Source organism: Colletotrichum acutatum (genome assembly GCF_030867785.1).
Source record: "Colletotrichum acutatum strain CBS 112980 chromosome Unknown BDZ83scaffold_34, whole genome shotgun sequence".
Lineage (NCBI taxonomy): Eukaryota > Fungi > Ascomycota > Sordariomycetes > Glomerellales > Glomerellaceae > Colletotrichum > Colletotrichum acutatum.
The window spans coordinates 52,309-66,616 of record NW_026849028.1 but is presented as its reverse complement, the minus strand read 5'-3'; the positions used below and the strand labels follow the sequence as shown (position 1 = coordinate 66,616).

At 53.9% G+C, this 14,308-nt stretch overlaps 1 protein-coding gene across 1 annotated transcript; it reads right to left on the bottom strand.

The window, feature by feature from the left end:
* Positions 1 to 4,429: 4,429 nt before the first annotated feature.
* Positions 4,430 to 6,328, bottom strand: BDZ83DRAFT_751014 (uncharacterized protein; the record flags this gene model as incomplete). Its single annotated transcript, XM_060513993.1, has 2 exons — positions 4,430 to 5,574; positions 5,797 to 6,328. The coding sequence occupies 2 exons, from the start codon at positions 6,326 to 6,328 to the stop codon at positions 4,430 to 4,432; spliced, it is 1,677 nt and encodes a 558-aa protein (XP_060366232.1).
* Between the last annotated feature and the right edge of the window lie 7,980 nt (positions 6,329 to 14,308).

The window sequence follows — 14,308 nt, the reverse complement described above, 5'->3', positions numbered from 1 at the left end:
GATTAGCGGGACTGCCGTTGTATGCCTGTGTCTGAGGTATCCCCCCTTCGACCTCTCTCTCTCTCTCCATCCGTGGAGTCTCATTCTCCTCTCAGGCTCACACCCAGTCTCTAGTCTCCCGAGTTCCCCCTCCACCTCGTGCGAGTCGAGAGGTCCCTCTGAAGATAACCCTCGCTCGGGCGGGCCGCCCCAAGATTACGCTGGAGTTGTCGCTGGAGTTCGCTTCATGCCTCATGGGCTGATACCCTCCAAGGCCCCTCCAGTCAACCTTACACCGCCAGCCCCCTCGTCCATGAACTTCCATGTGGACTTCTAGAAAAGCTCGACTCGCGTGCGAACTCGCTTAAGGCCAGGAGAGAAAAAGGTGTGTGTGAGAGAGAGAGAGAGGGGGGGGGGGGGAAAGAGGCAATGGGACGGGTTTGCAGGTTTCAATGGAACATGTACATCGAAACTGGGGCTGCCGGCACAACGACGTTGGATTACCCAGAATGCCCGCCTTGTCCCTAGGGCAGCATGACTATCAAAGTTGCTTGCGCCAAAGAGTTCCAGCCCTTGGATGATGGCGATGGGCCAGCTCTCATTTCGTTGAGGTATCATCCACCACGGGAAACTGTCAAAGATGAGTTAGGACTTTCGTTATGAAGTTACCTGTCCTGGCTGTCCACGTCTAATCCCACCAAAAGCTCGTGATCATCATCACCATCATGTCCATCCTCAGGCCCGCTACTTTCTATCATCATCACATCAGCAAACTGATGCGAATAGTACAACTAATAGCCCAAGAGTACGGTTCAAGCACCATCCCCCATCAAGTAAAACCTACCCGTCAAACTCTCGTGGCAAGAGAAGAAATAATTGTCCGAGACGCGACGACTATCCTCATGGACCCTGTTGATCAAGCCCAGTCCATCAATCTCAAGTGCAACTTCTTGCAAGCCTGAACACACCCACTTGCCCCCGCCAGTCCATCAGCGAAACCTGGCAGAGCTTGAAAGCCTGGACCAGCGCAATATGGATCTTGAGCGGTATCAGAATTTTCACTCATTATCTCGCCATACGCAGTAGTCAATGATGGGAATGAGATGAGGAGACGAGCCCATCTAGGATTGTTCGAGCTCAGACCCCATCCTCCATGAAGCGGTGAGAGGAAACAATCACCCAGTCGTGCCAGTCTACGACTCTCGTCACATCTCGTCCCAGACTACACCGTCGCTTTGCCATCTTTTTTAATTTACTGTTCCATCGCACGGGGGGGACCAGTAAGATGAACAAGAGCCAATAGTCACCACCAACACGGATTTGCTATTTCACATCCGTGCCCCCATCCCATGTAAATGTGAAGTTTGCTCGAACTGCTCCGTGCACCTTGCGAGAGCCAAGGCAACCTAGTAAGAAGATCCAATATCGAATTTCGTCGATTCGAACCACAGACAGGGCCTGAAGGATGCAGCGCTTGCTGCGTGGTGTGAGGAATAAACGGAGCTAGTGGGTGGCTTGGCTACAGTCTGCGGCAAAGCGCAAGATTAACTTTCTGCTCTTCCCGCATCGTTTAGTCAGGTACACGAGCCACGTTGCATGGCCCCCAAAGACTCGATATTGGTACCAAAAAAAGTCAACTGAACCAACAGGTCCAATAGTGAACTTTACACTTTCCAACGAGCCGGGCACCCGGGCAGGCATGCAGGCAAGCAAAGCAGGTACGGATTACGGATAAGGCATCCGTAGATAAGCTGGCTCAGCCGGGGGAAAAGCTTGTAGTCAATGGTTGTATTTGATCAATTGTGTGACGGTGGTGGTGGTTCGTCCAGGATTTGAGTCGATGTTGGGCAAGCAATATCCGCATCGAACCAAAAAAAAACCGAACGAAAAGTCCAATAGCAATATCCCACTCCCGCCGCCTGGCCCCCAACCTCTCGTATCGGTACAGGCCAGCATGACAGACGTCTTTGGCAGCTCATTACTGTGTAGAGTATACGACCATGCAATGCATCGTTGCTGACAGAACAGGCTGACGTACGTCTCCTACGACTCGTGCCTCTCCTACACAGTAGTCAGTAACACGGTGAAATCAATTTGTTCAACCACCGATAGCTTTGTCTTGGTGCCGTCCCATCGAACCAGAATAAACAAGAAGCTTCAACCCTCCTCCCGCCGGATAGAACTGCCTTGGTTCTGAAGAAAGATCAACCCACCTTACGGTCCGACACCACATCACATCACCCCGCCATGCAAAAAGAAGAAAGCAAACCCCGAATGTGACAGAACTATAGAACTAGAGTAAAACTTCGTAATCCGAAATATATTTGCCGTCAATGGTACGATTGCGGTGAGGCATGCCGTGTGTACTCGGTTAGGTGTTTTCTTACTCACCTACCTCGGTACTTGCACCCGTAATGTGACTTCTTCATCACGTCCATCATGGCCTTCAGGAACCTGACTAGGGAAACGAAATCCGGACGGTCTTACCGAACCCGCCGGGAATCGCCCACGTCAAATGTCACCCAAGGAAAAAAAGGTGCACGACTTGGACTGCCTTGGTGAGAGAGAGAGAGAACTTGGCGAAGAGAATAAAAATAAAAAGTGGACAAAAAGTGAGACCGTTACAGCCGGACCTCAGTCCGCGACCGAAAATGGGGAATGGGCCCTGTCGAACAAACAAGGACGCGACCTACCTACCAGTCAGTCCCGCGGCAGGCTGACAAGTGTGATGACTCAAAACCCACGCACGCCTTACTCACAAGTCACTGCCAGAGCCGAGGCGTGCTGGGCGGGTTCCCAAGTTCCCAAGTCCCCCCCCCCCAAAAAAATGGTGAGACCAACACCCGTGACTCCAACAAAGAAAAGAAGAAACCACAAACGTCACTTCAAATGCCGTCCGCCGTTGAAGGGGGCGGCGCACTGGAATCGTTTCGGGTACCTAGTGCCACACTGCCAGGTGGACTCTTCTTTTTCTCCATCAGTCAAAAGAGGCTGCGGCGCTAAGGCAGGTGTGTAAGTCGGGCACGGCGGGGGGGTGTTGTGTTAGCTACTATAGTAAGCTGAGTTACATCCCGCTGGCGAGACAAGACAATGCCTAAGAAAAGACTTGCACGTCTGCAGGAAGAAAAGAATGGGAATCGGGAAAAGACCTCAGAGATTCAGAAAAAGAAACAATAAAACATCCGATTGGCGAATACAACGCATGACGACGGCATCCTTTCTGGGCTGGAACACCGGTTGATGTCTTGTCTTAGAATGGAAAAAGTCGAACCCATGTCGAAGGAATGTAAAAGTCAAGCCCCCATCGATCGATGAACTAAAACATTGTTCAACCCCGAGTCAGATCACACACGCGGGAAGCGAAAGGCACTTAGGGAGGCATTGATCTCAAGATGCGGGCTAGGTGGGAAAAAGTTTTTGGCAGCGCGTAAAAGTGTTCTCTTTTTTTTGTGGTGTGTTCAGAAATGTGTGTGTACAGGTTTACTACAAAGTTGTTTTTGCGGCGAAAAGAAAAGAAAATCCATCTTCTGTTTGTTCCGATGATGAGGTGACCTGCACTCCAAGCACCCCTCCTCAACCTCCGCCTCCGCCTCCTCTCTCTCACACTGAATTGGATCCGCGACCAACAAGATAAGAGCTCAAACGAGAAGAATCCCAACTCGATGGTGAAAAAAGTAAACACATGAAGGCGACGAACCCGAAGACGGTGAACCTCTCCAAGAAGAGGTGCCCGAGCGTCGGGTCGCCGCGCACAAGAAGAAATGTTCCCATGTTCCAAAACGCGATGCTGGCTGCCGGCCTCCGAACATGCTGGAGAGATTACAACGAGCGTAGAGAAAAGTACGCTTTGGCCGCTGCCAAAAAATTGGATGGATGTTGAGTCTTGGGTTGTGTCTCTGTGTCTTCCCTCTGCTCTGTCTCCGAAAAAATCCAAACGAATAAACAATCATGCTGCTGCTGTGTGTCTGTTTGAAACAAAGTCCGCCGTTACACGCCGTTGTCCTGGTTCCGGATTGCTCTTGCCTTTGCCCTTGCGTTCTTGAACTTTTGGTGGTGATCATCAATGCTGCCCTTGAAACAACGCATCCCTTCGACGCTGACCATTTTCCGAGACCTGTGGAGGAGTCGGCCAGTCCGGCGTCGTAAATACTGATACAGTGGAAGACAATGCGTTGGCGAGAAAATGCCCAAAACCCGCTTGCACTTTTCGCATGTGGCCCTTCCCGAGGTGGACCATCTTCTGGTGGTTCATGATGGTCCTCCTGTGGAAGGGCACCCTGTGTGACCCTAGTGACCTATCCGCGTAAAACATAGCGGGGCTGGCCTGAGAAGGAAAAAAATCAAAAAAGAAGTTGTCGTCATCAAAGTCGTGTCGGGCATGATCGAGAGCGACGGTTAGTCACTGCCAATGCTGAAATTGAATGCGAAAAAAACAAGTCACTCAGACTGTTTAGTCGGAGCGCTTGCGCTTCTTCTTGCTGTTCTCATCTTCCGAGGAGAGCTCGCTGGCGCTTCCGGGGATCTCAGAGGCAACCTGGAAAAGGACCTTGCCAAGAGTGTGATAGTCTTCTGGGTGACCCATCATGCTGTGGTCAAAGGAGTGAACGGCTGAGTCGTCGAGCTCCATGACAATGGCGCCGCTGCCGTGAGTTCTAGCGTGCTGGGACAGGTTGTCACTGCGGGAGAACTTCTTGCCGCATTCGTGGCACTCGAAGGGCTTCTCGCCGGTGTGGAGGGAGCGGTAGTGGCGCTTCAGGTGCTCCTGGCGGCGGAAGCGGCGGTTGCAGAGCTCACAGACAAAGGTCTTGGAGGGGTCCTCGGTGAGGGACTGCTTGCGACCGCGGCGGTTAACGGGAGCCGGGAGAGGCGCCGAGTTGGACTCGGAGTCGGAAGAGCTGTTCGCCTCGGAAGCGGGAGCCTGACTGTTGGAACGCTGCTCGCTGCTGGCAGCCTGGGAAGCTCCAGAGGCTGTGTTCATGCTGGGCGCAGGCTCGCTCGCGTCCTTCTTGACTACCTTGCGACGCTTGACCTGGTGGCAGTCGTTGTCGGAGCAGGAAGAGGAGGGGCTGGGAAGACAGGCAGGTGCAGAGAAATCCGCCTCGTCAAAGTTGAACTCCTCGCCAATGAAGCTAGCGTGGCCGAGAGAGACGACGCTGGAGCCGGTGCAGGCACGAGGACGACGGACCTCAGCAGAGTGAGCGTCGCCGAGGTTGACAAGACCGTTGACGAAGTCGTCCTCAGACTCCAAGTCACTCAGGTCCTCGAATGCGGGAAGGCCGTGAGGGAAAGCAGGGTTGAAGTCAAAGGTCGGTTGAGAAGGGGCTGAGGTAGGGGTCTTGGCAGAAACTTCACTCCTGAGCTCATCACCGAGGGTGAAAGCGGGGAACTCGGGCGCCAAAGTCGGGTTGGAGGTGTTGGGTGCAGCAGCGACAGTGAGATTGCGAGGATCGCAAAAGTCAAGATCTTGTTCAGACGCGACAGACCTGGCGTACGGTGAGGGAGAGGGAGAAAGTGAAGGGCAAGATGCGGTGGGCAGGAGGTCGCTAGTGTTGGTGTTAAGCGAGGGGACCTGGGCTGCTTGGTTTTGGAGGTAGACTGCCAAATTGAGTTAGCCTCTGAAAAACGTCCCTCAGTAAATCCCACGAAGTGCCCCGCCAAACTTGCTTCCGGCAACCACCACCACCCAGGCTGTTGGGAATGGGGGCAAAAAAACCGCCGAGGCCCATGCAGCGCAAAAGCATATGGATCGCATGTTGAAAGCACAAAGAACGGTACACAACGAGGAAGGAAGTGAACACAGTATGAGTTGCAACTTACCAGGTGTCATCGGGGGTGACCCGCAGCTGCTCCAGTCAACGGCGTGATTCTCAGGTACTTCTAGCGTCTCCTTGAAGCCCTCCAAGCCATCAATGCCCTCCAAACCGGAGAACATGGGGTTCATCGGTGTCTGGAGGAGATCGTAGCTGGCGTTAGGGCTGCTGATGGCACTGCCGCAGGTCGACAGGGGCGGTGTTGACGGGAAGTAGAGGCTATCGTCGCAAATCTCCGTCTCGAGCATGATGGCGGGCTTGTGGGTCATGGGTTGGGGAGATGCCATCGGCGTCATGTTCGCGGGTCCGTTGCTGTACAGCGTAGGGCCCATGGGCTGCGAGCAGGACGAGTTGGGGCGCGAGTAGATGGGCGTTGAAGGCAGAGTCGGGACCATGGGGTACATGGGCATGTGCTGGGACATGGTGGGCTGCTGCGAGAAGTGACCACGGTGCCTTGAGGTGTCGAGCTTCTGTTCGGGGCGGTAGTAGAGGAAGGGAGCTTGTCCCATTGCCTGGGCGGTCATCATGGTGGCGTCCATTGTGATGCGTCTACTTGATGATCAGTTCCTAGCTTCTTGCATCTGATGTTCTCTTATTGCTCATGCGGGACGCACCAGACAAGTTTGTCGTGTTAAGCTGTGAGTGTTAGTCGGCGGGTTGTTCGATTCCGTCTTTACTGATTAATCGTATAATGCGTGGTGTAGCGTGGTGATGTTGTACACTTGATTCAAAGTCCTTTCGAACTGAGTGATGGGCAGTTGGCCTAATGACGGTGGGTTTCGGTTTCTTCTGTGTGAAGGATAGGACGACGGGTCGTTGGTGGACAATGACCGTCAGGGTGTTGATGACTCGATGAGTGAAAGTGTGGGTTGTCTTAGTTGTACATGGAACTCGTCTGGAGTGTTTCTCTGTCTCTCTTCTGCTCTCGGAAGATGTCGTTGGAAGATCGAAAAGGTGTGATGGAGAGTTGACTGGCTTGGTGTATTATGTCCTCGAAGACGGTTGATGGATAGTGAGTTGTAGTTGTGTTTAAAGGAAGGACGGGATGGTTCGAGCAGGTCGAAGTGTTTCCCAAATGTCGAGTCTCAAAAGAAGGAAGAACCGAGAGGTCATAAGAAGAAAAGATCACAGCGCACTGTAGCCGAACGGAGTGTCGATCATGAAATAGCGAGAGTGAAATGAATGTGGGTGGTGAAGGGGGATAAGTAGAAAAGAGACCAAGATCAACCGACTGGCGCAAGATAAAAGTCGTCGATAGGCCGATGGTACAGGACACTGAGTACCAAGCCAAGTGGCAGACCCGACCAGACCATCCCAGACCCTAGCGTACCTTCGAGTAGACGGACCCTCGTCCTCGAACCCCCGTCCCCTCGTCTCCTCTCTCTCTCTTCCACTCTCACTCGTCTTCCCTCTCCACGCAGGCATGTCTCACCCACACAAGTCGACCGGGGCCAGGGGTAAATGTGTACGTATCTTGTGGATCCAAGTACGTAGACGACCCAACTAGGGTGTGCAGAGATACGTACCGGAATCCCTCCTCTATCGGTACATAGCTCTCGGTCGCTGGGATGGGCTTCCGTTCCTAGCGCGTGGACTCGGAAGAGGGGGGGGAGGTCAGAAGTGTGGGTGGACCGCCACACTCGTTGGATAGTGAGTGGATTCGAGAATATGGGTGGATGGATGAGAGACGGCGGCGACGGACCAGGAACAGGAACACCAGGCGAACGAGACGGTGTCATGAGTGGGTCCTGTCTGCCTGTATGCCCTCTGCATGTCTGGCTCTGGGGCCAAGCGGAAACATCAGATGGGTGATGCAGTTGTGCAAGTGGACTTTTGGGTGCTTTGGCCCTACCGCACCGGATGATGAGTTGTGTCGTTTTGTGGGTGGCATGCTGTGTGTGGGTGGGCTGGGAAGAGAGGATGGCGCAGCCACCAGGTCAATTCTAATTCTGGATGAGCAAAACGCAGGTACGGTACGGATGTTCGTATGGACACACCGTTCAGACAACCCACGAGCTCCCCTTCTCCGTTCTCTGTTCCTCACCCCGTCTTCTGCCCAGAAAGCGACGAAACGGACGAGACGAGACGAGACGAGACGAGACGGGCCATCAAGCATCACCCGGATGTACCGACCGCACTCTGAAGGATACTTGACAGCATCCCCGTTCGTATGTGTGCTGGGATAGTCTTTTGTTACTTTTGTTGCTGCTAGAGCCGGCCTGTTTGAAGTACCCGAGGAAGAGGACCCTCTGGCTGGCTGGCTGGCTGGACGGCTGCGTATCCGTACTGTAGGTAGTTTGCTGGATGCCAACAGACGCACACATACGACATCTTGCAGGAAAACGCCAGTCTTGATGCCGTCAGGGCTCTTGCATTCCCAGTCTTTCAGATGAAAAAAAAAAAAAGCCATACTTTCTGCAGGAAATATCAACCCCAACTCATTCGGTTCATGGCCGGAATTGCGGCTGACGTCTTCCTCGAGCAATTGCCACTTGCAAGCCGAAGTAGAGAGAGAGAAAGCCCCGACCAGGCGTCATGTTGCTCTCAGACAGCTACAGCAACCAAGCCAACGATGGCAGATGGCGTTGACGGCGGCCCTGAACGGGCGTCGTGGGAGCATCTGGACCTGAGCACAGAGCAAGCACTATACATGACTATTGTATGCCGCCGTCCATGAGAGTGTCATCAGCCGTTTGTTCGTGATTAAATGCCCAGCCCATAGTCCGTTATGCCTTCAATACGGAAAGGCAAGTATCTGGTCGCACGCAGTACCGACCAGGCCGAAGTACCTACAGCCAACCAGCCACAGCGGCTTCTCAGTCGTTGTACGTAGACAGGCACCGAGCAACACCGCCAGGATAGAGTACGCTGAAGGTAGTTTTAATCGGCCTGCCACCAACAGAGTATGCAAGATGAGACAGTTTCGAGATACCTCGTTCGCCAGTAGGCACTGGGCAAAGAGTATCCGTACGTCGAGGTAACCCAGCGAAGCTGCATAAACCCGAGGACCATGTACTCATTGATAGGACGGCAATTCGAGGCATAAGTGGATAGCGTCTGTCGATAGACACATCGCCGTCCACACAACTAGCACAAATGGCTGCCTCGATTGGCACTCGCCATTTCAGCCCAGTCTGGCGCGCGTCCGACCACACTCTTAGGCACCATCATTCGCTGGATGAACCCTCTGTCGACAGTCACACATGCAGACACGCTCATGCTGCACGCCAGTCGTATCGCTCGTTGTGCTAGCACACCCGCAGCGAAGCCTGGCCGAGGCGCGCATGCAAGGTACCAGCCCAGTGAACACTAGAGGGCGATGCGCCGCTTACTGTTGATCACTTGAGAAGTTGTGTCTAGTAGCCGTAGTTGCAACAGCGGCAATGGTGATGGTGAGGGAAACCAGCATGAGCGGCAACCAGGGAAAAATGCCAGCTTGTTTGCTTTGCAAGCGAAACGCCAACTGCCGTTCGTCTCCTTGATCACGGTGGCTCTGCTGATGCCCCAGCAAGTTTCGCGGTTCGTGGGAGCATTCGTAATCCATTTTCATGCTTCAGAGCGGCTGAGCAGAGCTGTGCTTTGTCTGTAATCCCCAGACAGGCGACTATGACTGCTCCGAGATGCTCGAAACGCGGAGCACCGCGGCAATTGCTGGGCTGCCCGAGCAGCATTGACATTGACAGCTAGGATAATCAGCGGGTCGCCGTCCATCATTCATGCCAGAGCCGCAGAGACGAACGGAGCCTGTCAATTGTCATTCAGCTGAGGAGACAGTGGGCTTGAGCAGTAGTATTGCAACCGCAGCTCTGGGAAAGCCGTGTGTGGCTCATCCATCCGATGTCGTCAGGCACATAATTGCTGCGTTATTGGAGTATATTCGAGGTCCCGGCTTTCTAAGAATAAAAGCCCACAGCTATCAAAATATTAATTCGTCCGAGTATTGGATTGATTGTGAAAATGACCCTGGCGGAGGCCGCACACCCACTTATCCCCGTTGTGCGCCGCGCCTCCTCTTTCGGAGGCCACCGTCTCCTTCTGAAGTTCTGTACGGGTAAGCCCTTGGATTCCTCGAGTGGGAACCAAAGCCAACGGTATGCGAGGGGGGCCACTTGTTGGTGGCCCCACCATTCGTAGCACAACTCGATTTCTTGGAAGCGGCGAACATGTGAGTGTACTCGAATAATGTCGATGCATACGGGCGTCGTATTCAGCTGGCCAGCGCGCCAGTGAGCCCTCTCGAGGCCAGCTATGCAAGCCTCTCGTTCGTGGGTACCGTAGTTGTGCAGGAACACGAAACGCACAAAGGATGTGTGATGGAGACGTGACCGGGCCATTCAGAACGCTGAGCAGGCGCATCTTCGGCGACCCCTGCAAAAACTCTAGAGTAACAGTCTAACGATAACCTCTGCCGTGAGTTGCCATCCACCACTAGGCGTCCGTTGAGTGCCGCTTGGCATATCAGTGGTCGATTTGGGCGTCCGTCACACGTTTGCTATCACCAGTCAACGACCCCGCGTCGCGCTTTGAGGATTTGGTAGTGGCTTTACGGCATCGCGTTGGCTAGCGATGACGCAGCCGCCACTAGCAAGAGTTTCTCGCGCGCCTGGACTCTCACGGATCCATATCGCTCGCGAGTCTTGGTTTGGCGGATATGTTGACGGGCGTTGTTTCTGGTTTCGACTTGTTCCCCATTCTTTCACGCGTCTGTCTGCTGAGTCGAGCCGGCGCGGGGGGGCGCTGGATTGCTGACTGCGTCACCCGACCACGACCCCGCCAAAGCCGAGTTGAGTTGTCTCGACAGATCTAGCATGCCAATTCTGGACTGGCCGTCCCGGTTGGTCCAGCAGCTTGGTGACGGCCAAGCATCAACCCTGACACCCCTGGCATTGTTGACGGATTGGCGGGAGTCTCTTCAGACTGTACGACTCTCGGTTGCCTCGACATGCTTGAATGTTGAAGAGTGGACAGTGAAGACAGGCCGTCCAAGGTTGCGATGGCTGGTACTAAGCAAGCCTCTTGAGTGGCCCGCGGCCCGCGGCTGATGATCATGACGGGACAGGGCAGTGAGCCGATATTGATGGTGAAGCAAACCAACGAAGCCAGTGGATTCATGATGCTGTCGAGTCTTGCACGGACGGTGGGCGACAAAGTGACATCCGATCTTTCAGGTCCGAGGTTGGCAATCCTACCCTAGGAGGATGAAAAGTATGATTGAAAAGAGCGAAAAGATTGTCGCCACCACGTCGCGGCGAGGAGGTCCATGCAGCAAGCAGTCTAGTTGAGGCAGTGCTCGGCGTGCATGCCGTCAAGTAAGGTGTGTAAGGCATGGGCTATTGAAGCACCACGGAACCACGGGCACGAAAGTACCTACGCAGCATCCATGGATCCGGAGCTGAGATGGGTTCGGTAGGGCAATGTTTAAATCCATGATAGTAATGGCTGCGGGCTAAGGCACAGGGCGGACGGGATGGCCTGTTCGGATGAAGTGGAAAGAACGGTGATGCTCTCTCTATACACCCGACTTCTCTGCAGACTAGGTAAGGTACTACGCTTGAAGTATCGAGTTGTCAACTCGAGGCAGGTACGAGTGCTCAGACTCAGGCAACACGCCACGTGACTACTTGATCTGATAGGATGGGATGGGAAGGGAAGGGAAGGAGGACTCGATGTCACCGTCCGCTCAAACACCAACCTGAATGTCACAGGCAACCTAACCTGGAAGGCCTCGCACGCCGCATGGTTGGAAAAGGAAGGCACCAGACCAAGGATGTGCCTGCAGATGCAGCAGGAGGAGCAGGAGCAGTAGTACCTTACCTTAGGTAGGTGCAGACGCAGATGCAGTTGCCAGCTGCGGCCAATCTGGAGAAGGCACAGTCGAGATGGAACCAACTTGCATGCCAGCCCGAAGACTCCCAAAAACCCAAGTACCAAGTTCTTTGCTGCCCACTTGCCTTCCATCTCTCCCCAAGTTTCCATCGAGTTTTCTTTGGTGAGGCGGCAGGGGGGCCAAGAAAAGCTGCTGCCGTTGGGAATTGGGGAACGGGAGCCCCGGCGCCCCGTTGGTCAGTCAGGTCCCGTCTGCATTGGATCCATGATGCGGGAAAAAGCAAATATTCGGCTGTGAGAAGGCGCTCCCGAGTCCCCGTTCTCCCACCTACCTCATGCAGCAGCCAGCAGCTACTTCCAAGACCTACGCAGTAAGTGACAACTGTGTCATAACTCACACAATATAGATTCTTATTCTGAAAGGTGCGTCAACACCAGTCAGGATTTTCCCTTCGTTTTTGTGGGCCGAGACTCCCGTATCCGCAGTCGATGCGGGTGATGATACCATCCGCCAGGCAAGTCCTTACCTCAGCGGTCGTCTTGCAGCTTGATGCCTGCGGAAGGCCCTCGACAAGAAACGCAACAACGTCTAGATTCTGATGGCCACCCTCAGTGACAGCTTACTTTACCCAGTTCCACTCTACGCCGCCCCTCGTCCAGCAGTGCCACCATCCACCATGACATCGAACGAACTCGTCTCGCATTAGACGCATGGAGCCCGCCTTACGTACGCACTCGTTTCTGAATAAGGCATCCTACTATGTTTCTCTGCTGCGTACCTTGCCTGCTTGAATGCCCATATAGCTCTGTGGTACGTGTGCGGCGTGCTCCAGCTCTGACCACCTCCATCTCCACCAAATGTTGAAAAAAAAGTTTTTCTCACAGAGAAGAAAAATGATTGCTGTACCTTACAGGAAACGCAGATGCAAGGAACACCGCGAGATGCAGCCTGTCTGCGCACGCGAGGCACGACCAGCGCCTTCACCCATCATTCGCTCTCGTCCTCCCCTTGCACCACCCCGCTTCATCCTCACCACACCCTCACGATACTCGGGTACGGATAGATGGTCGGACGGTATACCTACACCGTGGCACCCTAAACCGATGACCAAGAACTCCCCCGCGGCCTGTCACTACTGTTCGGATCCATGTCGCACCAATTTTTGCCTTATCGATAGATACCATCCTTGACGTTCATCTTACTTGCAAGCCTGCGAGAGACGACGCCACGATGCTTCAAATGAACGTTACCTTTGTGCCGGGACACCAGGTTCAGCCTGTCAGGTTATACGTATCGGCAGTATACCCCAAATCACCTTGAACCTGATGCTCGCAGGGACAGTGCTTTAAGAGAGGCTCGGGCTTAGCCAGGCTGGTGGAAGTCTGCGGCGCACCAGTTCCAGCCTCCAGGCACTCCCGTCAGGACTCGATCCCTGAACGCTGCGATACTGCGGATATGCCACACTCTATCCTACACCTCTGGGGACAAGGTGCATACGTCAACTCCACGGCCGTCTCGTCTCGTCCAGATCACAGATCAATCCGCCCAGACCTCGCAATCTGGGATGTCAGAGGCAACCGACGGGGACGCAGTTTGCATCGGTACAATTCAGCCTATGCGAAAGCTAGGTTGTGCAGTGATGGCAAACTGGTTGGTTTTCGACATTGCGGACCAACAGTAACTAGAACCAACCGCACAGTCATCGAGCATCCCGATCCACCAAAGTGTATCGAATATCGATTTGCCGATAACCATTGGCCTAAAGCCTCCAACAGGAAGCAAACAGATTCTGCTCCCTGTCCTGCTCCCAACACCTGCCTCTTCAATCAAGCCTTCTGGTTCCTTGAGAAGTGACCGGTCACTCGGGGAGCTGCGCCGCTTCGAGTCCTGGCTATAATGTGGCACAGAGTAGGGCGTTATTTGCAACGGTCCAACCAACTCAGCCAGACGGACTGTTTTCTTTCACATGTCTCCATCCAACCGTCTGTCTCAGAGTATCCGCATCTCTTTGTCCGCCGCCAATCCCACACGTTTTAACGGCTTGATCGATCCTCTGCGTTGCTTTCTACTTTCCTGCATTGGGCGGCCGGGTTGGGAGCAGGTTGAGTTGGCCGACGCCAGAGCTATCCCCAGATGACTTGTGGCAGCCGTATCGACTCCTCCGCTAGCCATGTTGGACATGGACAATGTCCCATTGGCTAGATAAAGGGCGACGGTGATGACTTCAGTCGGCAGCTCAAGTCGCGTAACAAGTCTGGTTTCCACAATGCTATCGGCTAGACCCGCAAAGTCAGGTTCCATCTCCAGGCGACCGACTCAGCCTTGGACACGAAAGACTCTGCAGGAAGAGACCTTTCCATCGTCATCGCCATTACCTTTTCAGCTTCAGGCAACTAGCAAGTCTCGACTATGGTACGGCCTTCTTCCCACTAGTCTTCTAGCTGAGACGTTAGCTCTCTGCATAAAATTGCACCAGAGCATCTCCGGCACCAATGGTGCATTAGTTCTGTGGTTCTGTTGTTTGCTCCATGATCCATCCAGCTGCCACTGAGCGATGGGTGGACGATGCACGCACAATGGGTCAAACAGCTGCGCCGCCGCAGCACAAAGCGGGCACAAACCGGCTCGATCCCGCGGCTTGCACCATTGACGACCGACTCGACTCGATTCTGGCCTTATCATCTTGTCATTA